Source organism: Pongo abelii, chromosome X (genome assembly GCF_028885655.2).
Source record: "Pongo abelii isolate AG06213 chromosome X, NHGRI_mPonAbe1-v2.0_pri, whole genome shotgun sequence".
In the NCBI taxonomy this organism is placed as follows: Eukaryota; Metazoa; Chordata; class Mammalia; order Primates; family Hominidae; genus Pongo; species Pongo abelii.
The window spans coordinates 126,366,804-126,391,703 of record NC_072008.2 but is presented as its reverse complement, the minus strand read 5'-3'; the positions used below and the strand labels follow the sequence as shown (position 1 = coordinate 126,391,703).

Here is a 24,900-nt window from a genome sequence, read left to right as displayed (position 1 = left end):
TACCTTGCACATAGACAGTACTTTAAGTCTCAGGTTAAAAATTCATGTCGACTTAGGTTTTACACATGATGAAATAAGATCAGGATTGTTATTTTTTATGGTCATTCTTGAATTTTTATTTTTTTGAAGCAATACAATCAATAGGAGAAAAACCTCACCTTCAATTTTAATAGGTGAGTCAAAATGACTTAAACGGTATTATGGCATTTCAAATTTTATTCTTTATATTAAGCTTAAATACAGCGGTTACTTTAATGATTAGGTGTAATAGTTATAAAGATCACAATTTACCCTAAAAATAGTAATGCTATTGTATTTTATGAATCTTTGGTTACTATATCTGACATGGTATTCTGATACCAACCTTTTACATATCATCTAGATAAGCCTAAATTACCAGAAAACTACACAGATGAAACCTGGCAAAAACTGAAAGAAGCAGTGGAAGCTATTCAGAATAGTACTTCAATTAAGTACAATTTAGAAGAACTCTACCAGGTATGTATTAATATGCATAACCAGATTTGATTAACATAAATTGAGGTGGGATGTATATGGATTTTGCTTTCTGAAATAGGTTCTTAAGTAGACTTTTGGTTCCCTTCTAATTTTAGTTTCTCCATTAATTGATGAACTCTATAATTAGACCACGTATTCTCACATAAACCGTGGGTACAGTCATACCGGTATAAGTTGTGCTTATCTTTGACCCTCCTGATAAGGAATTACAGTTACGTGTACCTTGGTGTAATAGAAGTTCTACCTATAATGTAATCCTATAGCATGAATCCCAAAGATGATTTCTGGTGACATGTCATTCTATTGTGATAATTGTTTCTTAGTTGTGTTACCTACCCATAGGAAAGGCCTCAAGACATGCAGATATTATTCATATCCTTTATTCTACCTCCTTAATAGTAGACTTTGCTGTTTCTTTTTCTTGCTCTTTACATTTTTCTAATACCTGGGCTACAAGATGCACCTCAGCCCAGAAATGAGTAGCAGTTTGTAGTCCAGCAGCTTAGTCTGAGGTTCAGATTCTTTACTTAGCAAATGGGTCCTTACCCTTAAATATAATGTTAAGGGCAGTTACTAAGGGCAGTCTTTTGCTACCAAGAAATTTTTCCCTACTGTGTATTTGACACACAACCAATTCAAGAAGTTACTTTCTTTAGAGTGTCAGGGATTTGGTGTTAAAAGATACTTCAGGCCGGGCATGGTGGCTCACACCTGTAATCCCAGCACTTTGGGAGGCCAAGGCTGGCAGATCACCTGAGGTCAGGAGTTCGAGACCAGCCTGACCAACATGGAGAAACCCTGTCTCTACTAAAAATACAAAATTAGCCGGGCATGGTGGTGCATGCCTGTAATCCCAGCTACTCAGGAGGCTGAGGCAAGAGAATCGCTTGAACCCAGGAGATAGAGGTTGCAGTGAGCCAAGATTGCACCATTGCACTCCAGCCTGGGCAACAAGAGTGAAACTCCATCTCAAAAAAAAAAAAAAGATACTTCAGAGTACAATAGCTTGAATTTTTGTATTGATGAGTACCTTGTAAGAAATTATGTTGGTTTTATTTATCAGTATTTGTATATTTTAGTTGCAGAGCTAGTATGGTGATGGGCAAATCCTGGATTAGGAGTCAGAAGATGGGTTTGGGATCTAGTTTTGACTGCTGTTACCCTCATAATCTTGGGCCAGGTACTAAAGCCCTCTCAGTTTTTTTCCTGTTTTTTTAAGAGATAGGGGTCTTGCTATGTTGCCCAGGCTGGTCTTGAACTCCAGGGCTACAGCAGTCTTGTCACCTCAACCTCCCAAGGTGCTGAGATTACAGGCATGAGCTACCAAACCCAGCCGTCACTCTCAATTTAAATTTCCTCCTCTCTAAAGTAGAGGAAATAATAATTTGCCCTACCTATCTCACAAGGTTGCTGATAAGAATCAAATAAGATATTTGTGGAAAACACCTCCAGGCACTATAATCTTACAAATATAAGATGAGATCATGAGTCAAACTTTTTTACAAGCCACAGTATAGCTTCTTCACTTGTAGTATGTCAATTGAGATCTCCAGTTTCTGTTGCTGTGAAAATTAGTCAGTACACGCAAAATGCTCAAATCAGTGCACAACACATAGTAATAATGCCATGTAACATTATAAGCATTGTAATGCTATGCAAATGTCAGCTAGTAGTTGTAGTACTAAGCTATTACTTAAGAATAAGCCCATTTCATATGGCTCTTTTGGCATATTATATATGCGTCTCCTGAAATGTGCAACAATAAAAGCCAAAATATGAAACTGACTTGGAAAGGCCCTAAGAGAGCATGTGGTCCAATATTTTTTCTTCGTGGTGTCCGTGACAGCCTGCAGAGGGGATTCATCTTGTATTATCTCATATAAGCATTACGGAAACCCTTTCTGGGGTACGTAGGGTAGTAGTTACTATCCCCACTTTTTTTTTTTTTTGAGATGGAGTCTTGCTATGTTACTCAGGCTGGAGTGCAGTGGTGTGATCTCGGCTCACTGCAACCTCCACCTCCCGGGCTCAAGTGATCCTCTTGCCTCAGCTTCCCAAGTAGCTGGAATTACAGGTGCCTGCCACCACACCCTGCTAGTTTTTGTATTTTTAGTAGAGACAGGGTTTCACCACGTTGGCCAGGCTGATCTCGAACTCCTGACCTCAAGTGATCCACTGGCCTCCATCTCCCAAGGTGCTGGGATTACAGGTGTGAGCCACCGCACCTGGCTTATCCCCACTTAATTGATGAGGAGACTGAGTCTCAGAGAAGTTGAATAACCTGCCCAGAGTCACATATTGGCAGAGCAGGGGCAACTCAAACTGAGATGCTGGATTTCTAGTTCATTGCACTTTTACTCCTGTACCACCTCACTAATATACCCTGGTACTTTGAATACCACTGTAGTGCAGTGTTTGAAACAATTAAATTGTTTTACTTTAGGGAAACAGCTCTTTATCATTTTAGTAGTATTTTTATCTGTGCATGCATAAGTGGTGTTTATTTGGATAGTATATGGTGTTTATTTGGATATGCTAGTATACGGCATATTTAATTTCAATAATGAAATTATATATTCCATATTTATAACAAATGTTTATTGTGGTTATTAATTAACCCTATTTACTTTACCTTGAATATTTTTCCAGAGCTTTTGATTTGAAAATACTTTTCCTGATATATTGATTCTGTTAAATCTTTTTCTTTCAAGAGCATAGAGCTTGCATCTTTTGTTTTTGTTTTCTTGTACTTCGTAAGTTGTACCTGCTGTTGTTCAGTTGCATTTCTTTAGCCTAGTCACAGGTCTTATAACTTCACTGTTTGCATTTTTCATAATACCTTACTGCTTTTGCTATAATGAATTCAAAAGCATTGGTTTTTAGCTCTTTTACTGTTTTTGACCTTAATTTTATAAATGTTCCTTTGGATTGTTCTCAGAAAGATTATTTTGAGATGTTCAAGTTCAAACAGGAGGATAAAGGAGGTAAAGCTATTTCATATAATCTGGACTTCAGGTGCTTGTTTGATTTTGACTCATTGAAACATTATTCGAAGTACTCTCTCAATCTACCTGAGTGGGAAATAAAAAAATAAGAAAAAGTACTCTTCTAAAATTGAAATAATGTGGAAATATGTAGTTATACAAAAGTTCTCCAAACCCCTGTCCCACCCTCTTTCTCTGAGGTAAACACTTACTGGCATATATCTACTTAGAACTTACTTCTGCATGAAAAAACATTTTGCTTCAAAGCTTTAAGTATGGAAGTCCCTAGTGTGGGTTGCATGTACTGCCTACTAAGTTTTTAATTTCTATAAAAGAACATGCTGTTCTAAGTACACTTGCAGTAAGCAAACATTGTCTTTTTAAAGTAATTTTAAATTAGAATTGAACCTGAGTTTTAAAATTATCTTTCCTTGACAACCTTGAGATCCTGTGGGTGTGAGGCGGTGATTAATGTTTTCATTTGACTGTTTTGTTTGTTTGCGTGCTTGTTTTTGATTGACTGCAAATAAGACTGATTAAATGCGCTGACTTTTGAGCTGTTCAGCCTGCCTTAGGTTACAAATCTGTCACTCATCATATAACTTTGGGCGAGTTACTTCTCTAAGTCTTGGTTTCCTCATTTACAAGATGGTGAGACTAACGGCTACCTATATGGCAGGGTTTTTTAGACGTAAATGAAATATTGCAAAAAAGTAATTATCACAGTCCCTGCTATATATTGGTATGTGTCATCAATGATAGTAGATGTTTGAGTCTTTAGAAATCTTTATTTTAAAATTACATTTTATTTTAGAGCTCTGAAGCCACACGATTTTAAATTCTAAATCTACACTGGGCCAGAGCAGCTGGCTGATAAATAGATTACATTCCAAATGTGCTTCAGTAGACACCATTAGCGAAATTGAAAAAATAATAGAAAAAGACAGGAACTCTCTAGGAACAGTGTCCCTCTACGCTTAAAAAGAATGTGTCTTGTTTTCACATGTGGTATCGTACAGTTGGAATTTTGGTTTTGGTGTGAGTTTTTTACTATTAATAAGTAATATTTTAAATAGGATTATTTTCATAATCCTATTATGAGCTCATGTTCTCAACTTTTGTATGAGTAGCCACAGTGTTTTGTTTTGTTTTGTTTTGTTTTGTTTAAATGGAGATATGGGGGTCTTGCTATGTTACCCAGGTAGTTCTCGAACTCCTGGCCTCAAGCAGTCGTCCCGCTTTGGCCTCCCAAAGTGCCAGGCTTACAGGCATGAGCCACCATGCCTGGCCTAGTACAGTGTTTAAGATCAGCTACCTTTTTTGGAGATGCTGGAAGTTTGTACAGGAGCATGTAACATTTATCTTTCCTATAAATCTCTAGCTATTTTTAAAGTCAAGCCTAGTCCATACTTCAATTCTGATGAAAATAATTTTATTTATTATTAATAATGGGAACTGTAGTTACCTTTTTGTGAAATAAACCTTAAATTATGAACCTTTCTATTAACGATTCATTTATAGAGTACATGACCACAGGACTACAATCAAATAGTATGGGTTATTATCAATTGTAAAATCTGGTTGCTTAAGCAATCAGTGATAATAAGAAAGCAGTTAGATTCTTAGCATTGTTGATGACTAGCTATTGGAGTCTGTGTAACTTTGTCACCCTGTTGATGTCTTAAAGCTTAGTCTATTATGTATTATTTATTTCTCTTTTTACTGAATCGTTAATCAGTACTATTGTTGCTGTTTTTAAAATGTACAACTAAAATTCTACTCTTTTTGTTATTTTGAAATATACAATAGATTATTAAATACTAAAAAATTTTAAAATGTGCACTTACAAATTCTTAGTCCTTGATAATTTTCAGTCTTATTTAAGCCCTGTTTACTGGAATTAAAAAGAAAAGGAGTTTAGGTTTCATTGTATAGTTGGTTTCCTTTAAACAGATTCTTAGTTTTTGAATACTTAGAGTATCTTAGCCATTTTTACTTGACATAAAAAGAGAGATAATGTAGATCTTATTGCTATATCAGTTGTTGAATTTTTGTTATGTGCTTTACTTACTATCTGTAAACATAGCTTGAAAAATAAGACTCCACTCCTTAGACCAGTGACCAGAGTTCAACACCCTGGTGGAAATTCAGTATCTTTTTTATTGTCTGTTGTTCAGTAAATATTTGCATATGTCATTTGCTACACGTTTATATATATTTTTTGAGTGTGTTTTTTTTCAGACACTTTTTTTTAGCTCATCCTTGTGAAGAAAGATACATTTTTTATGTATCCTGTGGATTTTGGAGGGGAAGAACTGGGATTTGGAAGAATAAGGGTTAGAAGCTTGCTAGAATGCCTGTATTTTATACCTAAGTACCTTCAAAGGATTTAAGGCAGCATATTTACTGGTAATTAGTGGGAGCTTAAGTAAAAAGATAGTTTTATTAAAAAGACTTATAAGGCTGGGTGCGGTGGCTGATGCCTGAAATCCCAACACTTTGGGAGGCCAAGGTGGGCGGATCACCTGAGGTCAGGCGTTCAAGACCAGCTTGGCCAACATGGTGAAACCCAGTCTCTACCAAAAATACAAAATTCAGCCAGGTGTGGTGGCACGTGTCTGTAATCCGAGCTACTGGGGAGGCTAAGGCATGAGAATCGCTTGAACCCAGGAGGCAGAGGTTGCAGTTATCTAGAATCTGTTTATTACAAATAGTTGTTTGTGAGGCAAGAGGTTACTTCCAGAGATTCCCAAAGTGTTTTATTAGTGTAAATAATAAATACGTAATGCATAATATGTAAAAATACATAAATAATACATAATATTTAAATAAAACATACATAATGCATAATATGTAAAAATACATGAATAATAAATACATAATATTTAAAATAATATATTTATAAAAGTACTTTTCAAAGATCTAGAGTAAAATAGAGCTTATCTCAAACACCTTCTTATTCCTGTTTCCATCCCAGCATGTAATAGGATGAAGGGTACTTAGTAAACAGTCATTCCTTGTTCAATCCGTGACTGCTTACTGTGTCCAAAACTGGACTGATACCTTGGGGTTGTGGAAAGCACTTAGTACTAGTAAGAGAGCATAAGTACCTACCCTAAGTTACTAATGTTCTAATAGGTTCATGAAATTAATAATTTGTGACCAGCATTTTTTAAAAAGAAATGAAATAGCAAATATCAGAATGTATCACATAGAGTAATGATGAGTAGGTTCGTGAAGATTTTATTTTAGTTACATAAATTTATGTATGATGGATTGTGACATTAGATTTCCTACTGTGGCTTTGGGTCAAAACATTTTGGAAGCCACTGTTTTAGAGACACCACTCCAAATCTTGCCCAAAAGTGAGAAAAGTAGAGTACTTGGTTCAAAGGATGTGTGAAAGGTTATAATTGGGGTGGCCAAGGTGGCTCATGCATGTAATACAGCACTTTGGGAGGCTGAGGTGAACAGTTCACTTGAAGTCAGGAGTTCGAGACTAGCCTGGCCAACATGGTGAAACCCCATCTCTACTAAAAATACAAAAAAACCTAGCTGAGTGTGGCGGCGCATGCTTGTAATCCCAGCTACTTGAGAGGCTGAAGCAGGAGAACCACTTGAACCTGGAGGCAGAGGTTGCACTGAGCCAAGATTGCACCCCAATCTGGGCGACAGAGCAAGAGTCCATCTAAAAAAAAAAGAAAAAAAAAAGTTATAATCAGACATGAGATGAAAGTGGTAAGGTTCTCCTTGAACACCATGCTAAAAAGTATGGTGGTGGGGAAGTTAGAAAGGCTTTTATTGGGGAAGGCAAGTATTTAAGTTTTTTGAGTAGCTAATATATTCGTCTGGTTCAAAGCCCCGAAAGTATTGCAGAGCATGTAGTGAAAAGTCTCACTTCCACCCCATCCTCCAGTCCCCTAGTTAGTTAGTTCTCTTTGTGACAGACATTATTAGTTGTTTGGGTATCTTTCCAGAGATGTTTTATATACGTAAAACGACTGTGTATGTTTTTGTTTTGTCCCTTTTTTACATAAATGATAGCAGACCATGTACCAGATAGTTCTTTTTGTTTATTTATACCTATTACGAGATTGCTCCATCACAGTACAGGAAAAGCTTGATGGAAGGTTGTTGAGGAAGGAAAATGACTAGATCCGGTCTATAGGTTAAGCAGTCAAGGCTAAATTAGAAAAACAGAATGTTCCCTCTGAACTTGACCTCAAAACTCACCTTAGATGCTCCTGCCTTTCTTGCCTTAAAGTTCTTAAACCACCCTCCAGCTAAACACGGGTGAGACTCTGTGCTGTAAAGCCCAGCTTAATTCTCGATTTCTCACTATTTCCACTAACTTTTTATCTGTTTCCCTGTGGGTCTTTGGGACTCTGTCCCTTTACCTCTTCCCAGGAAGGCTTTTCTGACTTGCCTTCCCCTAAATGCTGGGTTAGGGGCCTCATCTCTCTGCTTATCCTCATCATCGCATCTAGCACACTCAATCGTAATTACACGTTTTCTGGCAACTTTTCTCATCCTAGAAGCCCTTTCTATTTGCAGGACACATTGCTAGAGTTTTTTTTGAATACTTCATGTATTCACTTGGTTCAAAGCTTAAAAAGTATTAAAGAACTTATAGATAGATGACCACACAATGTCTTTCTGTCATTAAGGAGTCAGAGAGACAAGATATACACATAAAAAGATAAGTAGTTTTGTGTAAGAAGTGTCCAGTTGTTGGGAGATAAATAGTGTTGACTCAATGACTAAGTCAGTGTGGTATGATGGGTGCAAGTGCCATGTGACTCACTGGTAGCTGAGTCAATTAAGAAGAACTTATTGGAAGAAGTGGGACCTAATTGAGTAGTAAGGGAATATGGTATCTTGTGTGAGAAGATAAGTAGATGTGCCGAGAACTGTTTTATGTGAGAAGGGAACATAGCAGAAGGAAATGGAATAAATAGGACTTAGAGAAGTACTGGAAGTGCGCAATGTGGAAAGATGAAGTACGCACTAAGTCATATGACAGAATCTAAGCAGAGAGATAAGAAATGCTGAGAAAATAGTCATTCAGAAGGAACGGTGAGATACAATGAGAGGAATACTAAAGGTGGAAGGGGGACAGTCCACAAAGGACCCGTGTGAACAGAGAGGCACATGAAATAAACATAAATTCCCTTAAGCATTTGTGGCCTAGCCCCAGGTCACCTGAAAAGTGGGCAGGCCAGCAGGGTCTCAGCCTTCTTATTCCTCCATAGCTGCTCAATCTAATTGGTCTGCTGTTTCCTGATGAGGTGTGGTGATTTGTCTCTTGTGGTGTGAGAGATTTCCTTTAAGCTCTACTCTGCTCTTCTCTTTCTTCTCTTCTCTTCTCGAGACAGAGTCTCACACTGTTGCCTGGGCTGGAATGCAATGGCACGATCTCGGCTCACTGCAACCTCCACCTCCCGGGTTCATGAGATTCTCCTGCCTCAGCCTCCCGAGTAGCTGGTGCACACCACCACACCCGGCTAATTTTTGTATTTTTAGTAGAGACAGGGTTTCACTATGTTGGTCAGACTGGTCTCGAACTCCTGACCTCATGATCTGCCCGCCTCGGCCTCCCAAAGTGCTGGGATTACAGGCGTGAGCCACCGCGCTCTGCCAAGCTTTCTTTTCATTTGCTAATTTATTTACTGGACCTGCATATTGGGAATGTGACTTCTAACTACATATTTTTAAAATTCCACTCCAACCCACAGAACTTGGATGCCCCCCTAGAGTTCATTTTAATGGGATTTTTTTCTTCTGTTGTGGTAAGAAAGGAATTCTGGTGTTACATTTAAGTCATTACCATTTGGAATTATAGATTATATCAGAGTTTTCCCAAAGAGTTTTACCATGCTTGTTGTTTTAAATTTGAAAGTCTTTTATATATGCATAACAGGAAACTTACTGAAATCTGAAGGTCATCCTTCTGGAATCTGAGTATAAAAGAAGATCAATTCAGTTATTAAAGTGAAGTAAAAATGCAGTTATTTCTTTTGTAATTGATGTTAATTCAGTTGTACAAATTTTATTTATTTTTTATTTTATTCCTTTTTGAGATGGAGTCTCTCTCTGTTGCCCAGACTGGAGTGCAGTGGTGTGATCTCAGCTCACTGCACCCTCCACCTCCTGGGTTCAAGCGATTCTCCTGCCTCAGCCTCCTGAGTAGCTGGGATTACAGGCGTGCACCACCATGTCCGGCTAATTTTTGTATTTTTAGTGGAGACAGGGTTTCACTATGTTGGCCAGGCTGATTTTGAACTCCTGACCTCAAGTGATCCGCCCGCCTCAGCCTCCTAAACCACTGGGATTACAGGCGTGAGCCACTGTGCCCAGCCACAAATTTTAAAATCTATATTTAACAATTCTTAAACTGAAATGTTGGAGAAAATTCCTTGGTATTATATCATACTCATTATCATACTGCTAGCAATAATTTCTGCTTTGTTCTGTTCAGGAAAATCCAAGAATGTTTAAGTAAATTTTAATTCAATTGTAGTAGGACTGCCCGACCCATCTGATACATAAACAATAGGTGAAATTGTTTTTTAAACCCAAAATGAAGCTCTGCTTGTGAAAATGATTAACATTTTAAACACGACAGCTTTTTAATTTTTGAGACAAGGTCTCACTTTGTCCCCAGGCTAGAGTGCAGTGACGTAATCATGGTTCACTTCAACCTTGAACTCTTGGGCTCAAGTGATCCTCCTGCCTCAGCCTCCTGAATAGCTGGGACTACAGGTGCACACCACTGGGCCCAGCTAATTTTTAAATTTTTTGTAGAGATGTGGTCTTGCTTTGTTTCTGTATTAGTCAGGGTTTTCTTAGAGGGACAGAACTACAGAACTAGTAGGAGATATATATAAAGGGGAGTTTATTAAGTGTTAACTTACACGATCACAAGGTGCCACAATAGGCTGTCTGCAAGCTGAGGAGTAAGGAGAGCCAGGTTGATTCCCAAAACTGAAGAACTTGGAGTCTGATGTTCGAGGGCAGGAAGCATCCAGCATGGGAGAAAGATGTAGGCTGGGAGGCTAGGCCCTTCTCTCCTTTTCACTTTTTTTGGTCTGCTTTATGTTCACTGGAAGCTGATTAGATTGTGCCCACCAGGTTAAGGGTGGATCTGCCTTCCCCAGCCCACTGACTCAAATGTTAATCTCTTTTGGCAACACCCTCACAGACACACCCAGGATCAATACTTTGTATCCTTCAATCTAATCAAGTTGACAGTATTAACCATCACAGTTGCCTAGGCTGTTCTAGCCTGGCATCAAGCAATCCTCTCACCTTGGCCCCCCAAAATGTTGGGATTACAGGCATGAACCACTGCAGCCAGCCCAAGTAGGATTTTCTTTGAGCAGCATGTTGGCACTCAAAAAGTTTCAGATTTTTGAGCTTTTTGGATTTCAGATTTTTAGATTAAAGATGCTAAACCTGTAATTTGTTCTTTTTTGATACAGTGCGTTGGTTATGAGAAAGTTTGCCACCCACATTGATATATTTTGTTGTTTTACTTTGTGTCTTAAGTGGCTGAATATTTTTAATAAGCTGATGTGGTAGAAATATCAAATTAATAAGAATCTGATGTAAATAGTTGAGAAATCCTTCATCCTCTCCTTAAGAAAGTATGTGTTTAACCTTGCAGGCTGTAGAAAATCTCTGTTCTTACAAGATTTCTGCAAACTTGTACAAACAGCTGAGACAGATCTGTGAAGATCACATCAAAGCACAGATTCATCAATTCAGAGAATATCCTTTTTAAAACAAAAAATCGTGAATAGTTTTGTCTTCCTCTCCGTCCCTACCCCTCACTGTTTAACCCAGCTTGAAGTAGAATGCCTGTATTTTGTAGGTTTGTCATTTTTTGTGTCTTGTGTTTCTTGAGAAAGAAACACATTTTGACTTTTCAGCCTTAATTCGTGTCCAGAACTACATGTGATATTCATGTAAATAAGATGTCCTTATGTCTTTACCCTTTTTGCCCTAACAGATTTCCACTTGAGGAAAAATAATCTCCTAAGGGAAATCGTAAACTGAAAACGTGATGTTCAGTTATGTCTAAGACTTGTTTTTAAAGGTGTTTTTCAGTATAAACTATGTTTTTTTATTTGTTTTACAAATTAGGAAATAGCACTTTGGTGCATAATCAAGTGCCATTTAGTTTCACTTAGTGTGCAAGGTATTCAATTCATGTTTAAGACTAATGTGCTGTCTGTCACATGGCACATATGACTTGTACCAGACGCTTTAAAATATCCTTAACATATGTTTCAGGGATTCATTGGATAGCGTTCTTTTTTTAAAGAAGATTGATAGATGCTGGCAAAACCATTGCAGACAAATGGTAAGCTGGAAAAAGTATTGTATTTCGGCTAAACATTGTGTTAATAGTTAAAAACATTTCTTCAAATACAGGAATGTTAGTTTTTAAAACTTAGCAATAGGGAGATTGCTTCAATATCTGTTCCTTTTCTTTTTTTTTAATTTATTTATTATTTTTTATTTTCCCGTAAGTTATTGGGGTACAAGTGACATTTGGTTACATGAGTAAGTTCCTTAGTGGTGATTTGTGAGATTTTGGTGCACCCTTCACCAGAGCAGTATACATTGCACCATTGTAGTCTTTTATCCCTCGCCCCCCTCCCACTCTTCCTCCCAAGTTCCTTTTCTGAATTGGAAACTAGTTTTGGTTGAGTTTTCTATTTTAAAACCACAAGTTACAGGTAAACCTGCATTTCAGAATGTCTTGCACCTTAGGTTCATTTTTATTTTTGTCACACTTACCAAAAATGTATTTATCTCATTCATTAAAAAGCTACATTTCGTCTGGGACTGTTATTTTTTTTCTCTCTTGATGGTTATCCTGTCCACTATTTGATTACCTGTGAAGGTGCCTGATGGTCCTGTGTTTTAGTTTATTCAGATAACAACCTTTTCCATTTTTCTTAATCTGGTTTATACCTTATATTCTACAGATTAAAATCTTAAAATCCATCACCCCCCACCCCCACCCCCTGCCAAAAAAAACCCTCACATGTGCAATGTAAGGCAGCTTCATTCCCTAGCACTGTGGCGCAGGAAGAATTATATGAGTGTCCCCTTGATTTTTCAGTTACTTCTCAAGTAGTAAATCAGAGGGCCATTTTAAGTATCTTTTTTCTAGAAAACACAAAAAGAATTAAGACTGTTGAATAATAAAAACAATATGGGCATATTCTCAGATGTGTTTATCTGCATGTTTAATCTTAGTAATCTAATATATATACAGACAAACCCTTCAGTTTTATTCTTATTGAAAGCAAATATTTCAGCTTCACAACATACAAAACTTGTTTGATTTCTTTTTTTTTCATTGGCAGATCATGATCAGGAGCATTTTTTTGTTTCTGGATAGAACTTACGTTCTTCAGAATTCAATGCTACCCTCCATTTGGTAAGGATGCCAGAAAAACATGAAAAGATTGTTCCAAATCGTACTCAAATCTTAATTACACTAATGAAAGAGTATAAGCTATACTGTGAATATTCTAAAAATTCACATTTGGCTTCTAGACTTTCCTTTGTAGCAGTTTTATCTTCTTAATAATATGTTGCCTATGCTAATATTAAAGATAGCTAACATTCCCTGGGCATATATTAATTTATGAAGAAGTTTTTTGTTAGCCAAGGGGACTAAAGTTTGCTCTGGAATGTCTATGATTGTGATTCATTTTGCTGCTGACCATCAAGAGTTCACTCATTTAACATTATGGAAAAGTCCATGTATACACGAAAATAGAATAGTATCATGAACTCTTCCCCTTCCCATGTACCTATCATCTGCCTACAGCAATGATCAGAATTCACTGATTCTTCAGTATTGAAACCAGTTGATAAATAACCAAATAAGCTTTCAATACCAGTACAGTGAAAACTGTTTTATGTCTTTGAACTAATTTTGTCTGCTGATTTGAGCAAGGAAGAAATCCACAAAAAGAAATAATACAACAAAACTTAGTTATGGAGGAAAATAGGAATTTAGCTTCAATTCTCAGTAAAGACAAAATGAGTTTCCTGTGTGCTTTAATCTAATAATGTTATTCAAAATTAAATGTGTGGATTTTATTTTTTGACAATTGCTGCTTCAAAGCCCTGGAGCCCTAATTAGCATGGGAACATGTGGTAAGAAGTTAAGCAAACCTCTTCAGAAGTGGTATTGTCAATTAATTTAGGTTATATGTGTTTTTTATTTTAGGGACATGGGACTGGAGTTATTTAGGGCTCATATTATAAGTGATCAGAAAGTGCAGAATAAGACAATTGATGGCATTCTTCTCTTGATTGAGAGGGAAAGGAATGGTGAAGCAATTGATAGAAGTTTACTTCGAAGCCTTTTAAGCATGCTGTCTGATTTGCAAGTAAGTTAACTACTACACATACTATACAGAGCTGATTGCTATTCCTAGTTTTTTTTCCCCCCACATCAGACAGGTAATGTGTTGATGTCCTAACAAGGTTTGAAGGAAGCACATCTCATATATGAGCATAAAAACCCAATCATCATGCTTCTAAACTACAAAAGGATCCTAGCTTGATGTTTAAAAACCAAATTCATAATGCTGTTTACATAGACATAGAGGACATTTAGTAAATATTTGCTAAATAAATGATCTCTTTCATTTTGTTCCCCCTCCCAGATTTATCAAGATTCTTTTGAACAACGATTTTTGGAAGAAACTAACCGGCTCTATGCAGCTGAAGGACAAAAATTAATGCAAGAAAGAGAGGTATTTAAAAATCATGACTAATAAATTCTCGCTGTCTCTCACAATAGACCTTACTTTGTAGAATATAAGCTTCCCTTTGCATTTATCTTCCCAACATTGTGATGCCCTTCTCTCACTTAGGTGCTCCTTTCTTTTCTCTCTTCTTAAAGGCCAGAATTCTGGATCATAAACTCTACCTATAAATTTTTACATATGATTCTACCCTGTCACATTTGACAGGGCCACTTCCAGGATCTTTTGGACTTGACATTTTCTGAGTGATTTATGGGGAGGAAAACAATAATATAAAAAACTATCTTTGTAGGTTCCTGAATATCTACATCATGTTAACAAACGTCTAGAAGAAGAAGCAGACAGACTTATTACTTACTTAGATCAGACCACCCAGTAAGTATTACATGCTGAATTTAATAGTCTTAAACTGTCGTTAAATCACTTGCAGCACTTTAGCCATCCTAAACATGTTAGTAACTGTTTTCAGGTGTGATTTGAAGTGTTAACAGTTGTTTTCATAATACAAACTTCAAGTTATTCTTTTCCCTAGTTAATTAGTTTTCATCCAAGGATTCGATTATTAGGAGGGTATGTGTGTGTGTGTGTGTGTGTGTGTGTGTGTGTGTTTAGAAGGTAATTTAGAAATAATACTAGAGGCTGATGTGACCTTTAAACTCTTCAGGCCAATTAAAATTCAGTGGATTCCCCTATTTCTGTGCTTTCCTAAGTATTAATATTGCCAGTCGTGGGGCTTCTGTATGTAGTACTTCTTTACCTTCCTAATAAAAGTAGCAAAACTTGGAAAAAGCCAACTACAGCAAGGTCTTGGAGATATTTATTTCATTATGTAAACCAAATTCTAAAATATACAGTGTTTTTTTAAAATTTTTGCCTGTCAATTCCTTTATGGTTTTTTTCTTTTAGGCATAAAGTTTAGTAACTCTGAGCACCAATAAATTTATACATAGGATAGGAATCTTGAAATCAACATAAAATGAGCTATTTGATTTTTTCCCCCCCTCAGGAGAGGCTTTACATTTTCTGGAAGTCAAATGTCAATAATACTAACCTTTTTTTTTTTTTTCTTCCTTGTAGGAAGTCATTAATTGCTACTGTAGAAAAACAACTTCTAGGTGAACACTTAACAGCAATTCTTCAGAAAGGTAATTGGCAATTTGTAAATAAGAGATTGCTTTTTAAATGGTAGTGGCCAACTAGTAGGGAATTTTTAAAGATGTTGCCCTTTTAAAAGTTTGATAGCATGTGGCTGCATTTCTGAGGATGGACATAATCCTTATTAATCACAGTAAACTTCCTGGAGGTGCCAGTTTTCTTATCTGAAAGATACAGGAACTAGAAGAGAGGGATCCACAAATACCAATAAAAAAACAGTAGTAGATATGTGCCTGTAGTATCAGCTACTTGGGAGGCTGAGGCAGGAGGATTGCTTCAGCCCAGGAATTTGAGGTCAGCCTGGGCAACATAGTGAGACTCTCGTCTCTTTAAATAAAATAAAAGAAAAAAAGTGGGAAATTCTTGACTTAATATGTAAGCTTTCAGTAAGGAAAGGTATTCCTTTTTACACTAAAGTGGTGAGGGTTTTTTGTTATTGTTCATGGCATGTCAAACCAAGCACTTCTAATCCCAAGTGAATTTAGAGTATACCCTACATTTTACTTTGAGAATGCCACAAATAGGTAAAAGCCTTACCTTTCTCCCCAACAATATTTTCTTTTGTATAAAAATTTATATATTTAGAAATTTAATGCAGTTATACTGTTATTTCATCCTGAAAATCAAATATTTATTAGAGCCTCATTTAAATTTGACCTGTTTATGCATGGCTTTTGATATATCACAGGCTGTATCCAGTATTCTGAGATATAACTATGTACATAATATGGCTACTACATATATGAGTTATTTATAATGTATATTTATGTAAGCCAGTTTTTATAAGTTTGTTTTTGCCTCTAATCTATCATGCTAAATGGCACAAACCATTATGGAGTTAACCATTTTTCTTTTTCTTTTTAATTTTTTTAACTTTTTAAATTAAAATAGAGAGGGGGAGGGGGTCTTACTTTGTGCCCAGGCTGGTCTTGACCTCCTGGGTTCAATCGATCCTCCTGCCTCGGCCTCCCAATGTGCTGGGATTACAGGTGTGAGCCACCGTGCCTGGCCTATTTTTATTTTTATAGCGACTAAAGTCTCTATATTTAGTTTTTACCCAGAAAGATGGTTGGGTTTAATTCAAAGAAAATCTTACATTACAGCTCACATACAGACTAGTCATAGTTCAAACCAGTATCACAATGATTGTAACTCAAATTTTATTAAAATGTCTGATAATCTTGTTCACTTTTTTGTTCACTATATTTTAATGCCAAAATGTTTTAAAATACAGGTTTAAATAACCTTCTTGATGAAAACCGAATTCAAGATTTGTCTCTTCTGTATCAGCTCTTCAGTAGAGTTCGAGGCGGAGTTCAGGTTCTTTTGCAGCAGTGGATCGAATATATCAAGGTATTAACAATTTACCTGTGATTTTTCTCTCTTACGGCTTATCTACACATCAAGAGTGCATATTGGCAAGCATTTCTTGTTTGATCCAATTTTTTTTTTTTTTTGAGACAGAGTTTTGCTCTTCTCACCCAGGCTGGAGTGCGGTGGCATGATCTTGGCTCGCTGCAACCTCTGCCTCCCAGGTTCAAGCGATTCTCCTGCCTCAGCCTCCCAAGTAGCTAGGATTACAGGCATGCACCACCATGCCTGGCTAATTTTGTATTTTTAGTAGAGACGGGATTTCACCATGTTGGTCAGGCTGGACTTGTACTCCTGAACTCAAATGATCCACCCGCCTTGGCCTCCCAAAGTGCTGGGATTATAGGCATGAGCCACCACACCCGGCCTTGATCCAGTTGTTTTAAGAGAATTTTAAATTTGTTTAAAAAGTAATGGGAATTTTGAGAACAGTCAGCCTGAGAATGGTAGCTGTGTGGCATATCAAGCTATAAAACCTGATTGATGGCTGACATAATTTCTGTTTCTACCACTTAAAGCAGTGAATGTAGAAAAAGAAGACTTTGAACCCCAAATTTCTTTCCTTTCTTCAATGTTACACTAAAGCCAGATTGCCATTTTAAGGAAATTGAAAGCTGACTTTAAAAATAAGGAAAAGATCCCAGAGGCTTCTAATAATACCCTGTTATGATATCATATGCCCAGTGATCATTGCTTACTATTTTTGTGATTATAGATGAGTGGTTAACAGTGTGGATATTTTAGCACTTTATTTTTTTGTCCTCATTTCACCATCAGCTTTATTTTGCCAGATGCAGTGGTACATGCCTGTAACCCCAGCTACTTGGGAGGCTGAGGCAGGAGGATCCTTTCAGCCCAGGAGTTTCAAACTAGCCTGGGCAACATAGCGAGATTCCATCTTAAAAATAGCTTTATTTTACTTTTTAAAGATCTTTAAATATATATGCCACTTAAAATATGATTTGGGGATTGTTTTCACTGTAGACAATTCGATTACAGTAAAAAGTGGTAATTTTTTGTTTTAGGCATTTGGCAGCACTATTGTAATTAATCCTGAAAAAGATAAAACCATGGTTCAAGAATTGCTGGATTTTAAAGATAAGGTTGACCATATAATCGATATCTGCTTTCTGAAGAATGAGAAATTTATCAATGCCATGAAAGAAGCATTTGAAACGTTCATTAACAAAAGACCAAATAAACCAGCTGAACTTATAGGTATGTTTTCTAGTCCTTTTTCCAGTTGTTTAATGATGTTCTTTGAGTCATAAAATCTCAATCTGAAATTTTTATCAGGTTGTAGTATTACTAATCCCTCATTTGTTTGAGGTTGTTTAGCTGGTATATCAAGTTTGAAAAGTGTTTCTAAAAACCTGGATGTAAATACTGAAAGCCCACATGTCAAACATAATGTGCTTTCTTTGAAAGACAGTATGTTGGACACTATTATTTACCTTTATTGATAATAAGCTTATCTGTTTTCCTAGCCTAACGATTTAGAAATGAGGCAGGGTGTTATTTCAAGCTACAAAAAAGGGCAGCATGAAATCACAGTTGACAGTGTAAAAGAAAAAAGTCCAGGGCAAAAATAAACCTAATAATCTGGGCCCATTTAGCATAAGGATGTGATATACACTACAGTGCTTCTCAGGTTTTTCCACCCAAGTACCCTTAGTGTCAGAGGAGGAGGTAACCTGAGAAGGTCTAGGGTCCTCTGCCAAAAGGATGAGATTTTGTTGCAACCTATCTACTATTTATCCTTAAACATGTAGCAAATTTTACCTTCTACTCTATGATGTATCTGGTTCATTTTAATAGAAAAGTAATGTTTAAGATTGCTGGGGAAAGATGGTTTATCATGCGGTTACTGTGAGTCAGGGGCTTTGCATACCATATCTTTTATTTTTATTTTTTAAATCGACACATAATTCACATACCATAACATTCATCATTTTAGAGTGTACAATTCAATTGTTTTCAGTGTATTTACAAGATTGTACAACCATTACCACTATCTAATTCCAGAGCATTGTATCATCCCCAAAAGACACCCCATATCCATTAGCAGTCACTCCCCATTCTCCTCCCAGCCCCTGGCAACCACTAATCTACTTTCTGTCTGTATGGATTTGCCTCTTCTGGAAATTTTATACAAATAAAATCATGTAACATGTGAAAAAAAAAAAAAAGATTGCTTACTATTCCTATAAAATGGATACTCCAGAAGATTCCCCATGTCTTTTCGTGGCTTTGTTTATATTATGCCCTCACAGGGCTACATGAGACCTCCCCCACAGGATATCCCTATCTTATTTTCATAAATATCAGTATAGTGGAAAGTACATTTGATCTGGAGTCAGAACACTTGGGTTTGTGTTCAGGCCCTGATGTTATTAGCTCTATGGCATTGAACAAGTCAGTTGATCTTCCTGACTTTGGAGACTTCAAAAAATGCATATAAATTTCTGAAGTATTGAAAAACTCAGTGTATCATACTCCTCTTTGGGTATATATAGTGCCCAGTACCTCGTGTATTCCCTGGTTATTAAACAACAAACTTTTCCCCCATTTTAGCTAAGTATGTAGATTCAAAACTTCGTGCAGGCAACAAAGAAGCTACAGATGAAGAACTTGAGAAAATGTTGGATAAAATTATGATCATATTTAGATTTATCTATGGTAAGTATTTACTAATGTTTTAATATTTTTCTTTTAAAATAGCACTCAACAGAGAAGCTAGCAAGTATATTCAAACTGGAGGGAATATTTATTTGGAAATTACAGATTTAAAATTGTTTTTAATTCATTGGGGGGATACGTGAGGAATGTTACCTGATTGTCCTATGCTTTGGCTCTTCTAGTATTAAGTGCCTTGATTTTTGCTACTTGGCTTAATCTCTTAAATATTGGCACCAAAGCTACCAGTCCACAAAAGCTTTTCTGAATAAAAGTTAATGCAATCAAGACAGTTACATGCAAAAAAGTTTTACAATAAAGACTTCGAAATGTCTGGCACAAAAATGGATCTCTACTGTTTCTTGCATTTAACAAACTTAAATAAAATGTGTAAAGTAAAATAACTTGGAATAATGCTGTGCTTTATTAAAGCACTTTAAAGCAGTTTTGTCAGAACTTTTTATTGGAATATTATAAATTTTGCATTTCTTTTTACATAGGCAAGGATGTTTTTGAGGCCTTCTATAAGAAAGATTTAGCCAAGCGCCTGTTAGTCGGGAAGAGTGCATCTGTAGATGCTGAAAAATCAATGCTGTCCAAACTTAAACATGGTAGGTTTCTCATTCTTTCTGTTCCTTTTCTTTGATTTCTGAAGGAGAATGTTAGCTTTTTACCCTTTCAATCGATTTCCTCTTTTGTCACTCATGTCTGTGTATATATGATGAAAACATAAATTGAGCAAGCTCCTGAGGTTTCCAACTTATCGTACATATATCCAGAGTTGTGTTTTTTAAGATAAAGCATTGTTCTTGGTTTTATTATTTGTATAAAAATTTCCCATTTATTTTATACCTAAATAGTAGATAAGGTTACTACAGGATTAAAGAGTTTGACTCTGAATTAATGGGGCATACACTTTGGGGTAAGGATTTCTTTTTATTCTTATGAAAGTTACAGATCATACTTCATACTAAAGTAAGTTTTGTATTTCGTGTTTCCCATTTTTAAACCTCTTTTGTTTTTACCACTTTAAAATATTATACATGTACAAACATCTTTAATAGAATGCGGAGCTGCTTTCACCAGCAAACTTGAAGGAATGTTTAAAGACATGGAACTTTCTAAAGACATCATGATTCAGTTCAAACAGGTAAAAGTGAGTTAAACTCTTAATTCCTCAAACTTAGTTGTATTTAGTTATCTGCTTGCTGTGATTTGTACTAAAGAGGATAAATAGAAACGTGTTTGTTGTAATTACTTCATGGCAACTGTGGTGATATTCACAGAAAAAAAAATCATCGGTGAAATATAAGTATATTTGACCTACTTTAGGATTTATTTTTAACAAACACCCAGAATAACACAGAAATAAAAATAAAATGTATTGAACTGAAGTCAGTACAAGAAGAGCTATAGTGGGAACAGGGCTTTCCCCAGCATCTTATGGTTTGGTAATTTGCATGTTCAGAGCTTGCAACGGGGAGAGAGGAGAAGTGATAATGTAGCTGTATAAAGCCTTTGGGGACATTGGGGATAGAAAGCTAGATCCACAGTTTTGAAGATGTAGGTAGAAAGTAGTTTTGAAATGTTTAAGAACATAGGTGATAATGATGGCAGATTAGATTTTCCTCTTTTGGGTTTTAGTAGTGACTTCTTTACCCCACAGTGTTGCTAAGGTGGGAAGTGGAAGTGAAAGAATTAAGAAAAAATCAGGGTCAGTAAGATTATGGATTCTATAGTATCTATAGAATAGGGCTTATCTGCTTTGCCCTTTTCCCCTCTTTTTCCTTCCCTACTCCGGGTCACTCCCTGCAGATAGGCAGTGGAGCAAGCGAAAAACTGGAGACTTGGGCTGGCTGGTGGGGTGAGGAATGGCGGTTGCTACAAGGTGTTTAAGCCACATAGGGGTATTCAAAGGTGGGGACTGCAGGTGGTATTGGGGAAAAGAATGGAGAAGAGATCCTATAACGGCCCAGCTGTATGTGAGAAATTATTTAAGTTGATAATGCCTGTAATGAGGTCATGTGATCCTTGTATGCCTTTGTATCAAAATGTTAACCTCTGTACTTGCCTAGTGCATTTTGTGTAGGTTTCATTTAAAGTCTTCTTAATTAGTTGCCTTTTATTTTAAGGATGGTCAGTGTTGGCATGTAATTTCATAACGGGGAGCTTCTTAAATAGGTTATTATGATATGAAATGTATGCAGTTTTAAGATCTCAGTGTGTGTTTTGATCTTCTTATAGTATATGCAGAATCAGAATGTTCCAGGAAATATTGAATTAACTGTGAATATCCTGACAATGGGCTATTGGCCAACATATGTGCCTATGGAAGTTCATTTACCACCAGAGGTAAGAGTTACTGTTTAGAACTGAGTTATAGGCATAGAAATCATAGCATTTCCATTTTGCTTGTCATTTAAAAATAGATACTTAGAAAAAAATAGAGACCCAGAGTCTTGCTGTATTGCTTAGGCTGGTCTTGAACTCTTGGGCTCAAGTGATCCCCCCTACCTCAGCCTTCCAAAGTGCTGGGATTACAGGTGTGAGTCACCAGGCCTGGCATGGATACTTTTAAAAGTGTATGTCAGTAAACGCACCAACACCAAATACCAACTGCTTTAATATTTTACTTTTGTACTTAGAAGTCCAGTTAAGCACATAGCTAATAATGCCAAATTTCTGGGTTCAGGGTCAATTTCCCTGGCTCTTCTTCCATCTTCCCAGGTTATACCCCTCACTCTACCTAGCTATTAAGAATTCTTGCACATATTTCACCCATAGGTGGGATTGCTAAATGATGGGTCCTTGATTAAATCTATCCTGACTCCTGGGAAACTGTCTAGCCCAGGACTGAAGCCCATAAAAGGGATTAAGGCTAGACAGATAGATATTGAGAATCCTCCATGGAGATGATTATGAAGGCCCAGGGAGTAGATCTCTCTCAAAGAGGAAGAAAAAACAGCAGAGGCAGAACTTTAGAAAAGGCTCACATTTGGCAGATGGTAGAAAGAGGAACCTGTGAAGGAAACCAATGCAGAAGCAACAGTGAAATAAAGGAACCAGCATAGTGCAGAGGCACAAAAGGTGCTGCAGGTGAATGTTTCAAAAGAGGGGATGATTAAATGGTTCAGAGAGAGCAAAAGGTCTAAATCCTAATAAATCCCATTTGATTTGGTGGTTGGGAGATCATTGTTTTTCATCAAAGTGATTGGTAGACCTACTGGATATAGTCTTAAAATTTTCCAGAAACGATATCACATGAGGTAAGTATAAAAAGTGGTAAATGTGGTATTGGATACAGAGCTTAAATAAAGCCTTATTTTATTTACTTTAGATGGTAAAACTTCAGGAGATTTTCAAGACATTTTACCTAGGCAAACATAGTGGCAGGAAACTTCAGTGGCAGTCAACCCTAGGACACTGTGTATTAAAAGCAGAATTTAAAGAGGTAAGTGGATGTTCGCAAAACTTTTAGTTTTCATCTTTATCTTTAATATTTAGGTCATCCTTCTTAACTGAAAGTTTAGGCTATTGTTTTTTGGTTTTTTCTTTTTTGTGTTTTTTTTTGAGACAGAGTCTCACTCTGTCACCAGAGTGGAGTGCAGTGGCGCTATCTCGGCTCACCACAACCTCCGCCTCCTGGGTTCAAGTGATTCTCCTGCCTCAGCCTCCCGAGTGGCTGGGACTACAGGCGTGCGCCACCATGCCCAGCTAATTTTTTTGTATTTTTAGTAGAGACAGGGTTTCACCATGTTGGCCAGGATGGTCTCTGTCTCTTGACCTCGTGATCCACGTGCCTCGGCCTCCTAAAGTGCTGGGATTACAGGTGTGAACCACCGCGTCTGGCCAGTTTAAGCTGTTGTTTTATAATTGTATCCTAGATATCCGCATGATGACAGTGATAGCTTGTCATAGCTTTATGTATTTTTAAGTAATTTTAGGTGTGTGGTCTTTCCACGATTGATTTGGCCCTTCTGCAAAATGAAAAGCAGTGAACTTTCCCCCTACCCTTTCCTCACCTGTGGATGAAAACTTTACAGTGCCACTTCCTATTTTTATTTATTTGTTTATTTTTAGAGACAGGGTCCCACTCTGTCACCCAGGCAGGAGTACAGTGGCACAATCATAGTTCACTGTAACCTCAAACTCATGCGCTCAAGCTATCCTCCTGCCTCAGCTTCCTAAAGTGCTGGGATTACAGGCATGAGCAACTACACTCAGTCTAACACTGCCACTTCTTGACAGAAATCTTGTTGCTGGGAGCTACGAATAGAGTGGGAGTTAAGGGGAACAGTGTGCAATATCTAATCTCAAAAAACTTTAGCTTTTCATGACTAATCTGAGCCAAACAAATCAAAAATACATTTGAAATAGTGATTTCTTGCTGCTTGTGATGAATATCTAGAATGACACATAAGGCTGATTAATTTTCATTACTGTATTCTATTTATAAGGCTTAAAAAAAACTGTTAAAAGGTCAGCTAATCCTTCCTCCTATTTTAGGTAGGGTCACACCTAAACCTCACACTGAAATACTGTATTACCACGTCAAGTGGCTTTGCTGGATAATGCTAATCATATTTCTAAATCCACTAATTGAAAAATGCTTTTCCTATAAGACATGATTTGATTAATTTTTCATGTGTTTTTAAAAAAGTGATGGCTAAACACTTTTATTTCTTCAACAGGGTAAAAAGGAACTCCAGGTCTCTCTTTTTCAAACACTGGTGCTGCTAATGTTTAATGAGGGAGAAGAGTTCAGTTTAGAAGAGATCAAGCAGGCAACTGGAATAGGTTTGTAGCAAACATTAAGTGTTCACTATGTGCACACCACTATGTTAAGAGGTCTAGAGGACATATTTATAGGAATAATCCCTTGCCTCAGAACTCTCTTGAGATTTTTTTTTTTTTTTTTTTTTTTTATGAGACAGGGTCTAACTGTCACCCAGGCTGGGGTCCAGTGGTACAATCATGGCTCAGGCTTAAGTGATTCTCCTGCCTCAGCCTCCCAAGCAGATGGGACTACAAGTGCATGCCACCATGCCTGGCTAATTTTAAAAATTTTTTTGTAGAGACAGAGTCTCACTATGTTGCTTAGCCTGGTCTCAAACTCCTGGGCTCAAGGGATCTTCCTGCCTCAGCGTCCCTAAGCACTGCAATTACAGGCATGAGCCCCTGCACCCAGCCAGAACTCTTTTTTTTCCCCCTCAAGACGGAATCTTGCTCTGTCATCCAGGCTGGAGTGCAGTGGCGTGATCTCGGCTCACTGCAACCTCTACCTCCTGTGTTCAAGCAATTCTCCTGCCTCAGCCTCCCAAGTAGCTGGGATTACAGGTGCCTGCCACCACACCCGGCTAATGTTTGTATTTTTAGTAGAGACGGGGTTTCACCAT

General features: G+C 37.0%; 1 protein-coding gene and 1 non-coding gene across 7 annotated transcripts in view; one reads left to right on the top strand and one right to left on the bottom strand.

Annotated features, from left to right (window-relative positions):
• The window catches only part of CUL4B (cullin 4B), a 49,884-nt gene that overhangs the window by 17,033 nt on the left and 7,951 nt on the right, over positions 1-24,900 (top strand). For 3 of the 6 annotated variants that reach the window (XM_024240480.3, XM_024240481.3, XM_024240482.3), the window contains 16 exons: positions 383-498; positions 11,170-11,273; positions 11,799-11,868; positions 12,884-12,957; positions 13,759-13,921; positions 14,201-14,290; positions 14,595-14,677; positions 15,380-15,447; positions 16,692-16,810; positions 17,854-18,046; positions 19,403-19,507; positions 20,005-20,115; positions 20,569-20,654; positions 21,749-21,856; positions 22,842-22,955; positions 24,196-24,301. In XM_024240480.3, coding sequence (XP_024096248.1) covers positions 383-498; positions 11,170-11,273; positions 11,799-11,868; positions 12,884-12,957; positions 13,759-13,921; positions 14,201-14,290; positions 14,595-14,677; positions 15,380-15,447; positions 16,692-16,810; positions 17,854-18,046; positions 19,403-19,507; positions 20,005-20,115; positions 20,569-20,654; positions 21,749-21,856; positions 22,842-22,955; positions 24,196-24,301 — 1,710 coding nt within the window. Of the gene's footprint in view, positions 1-382; positions 499-11,169; positions 11,274-11,798; positions 11,869-12,883; positions 12,958-13,758; positions 13,922-14,200; positions 14,291-14,594; positions 14,678-15,379; positions 15,448-16,691; positions 16,811-17,853; positions 18,047-19,402; positions 19,508-20,004; positions 20,116-20,568; positions 20,661-21,748; positions 21,857-22,841; positions 22,956-24,195; positions 24,302-24,900 lie in introns of all 6 variants that reach the window. The other 3 variants (XM_054545016.2, XM_054545017.2, XM_054545018.2) reach the window with 1 other exon arrangement.
• On the bottom strand, positions 13,985-14,088 carry LOC112131190 (small nucleolar RNA U13). Its single transcript, XR_002913324.1, has one exon. It is a non-coding gene; the product is annotated as a small nucleolar RNA U13 (small nucleolar RNA).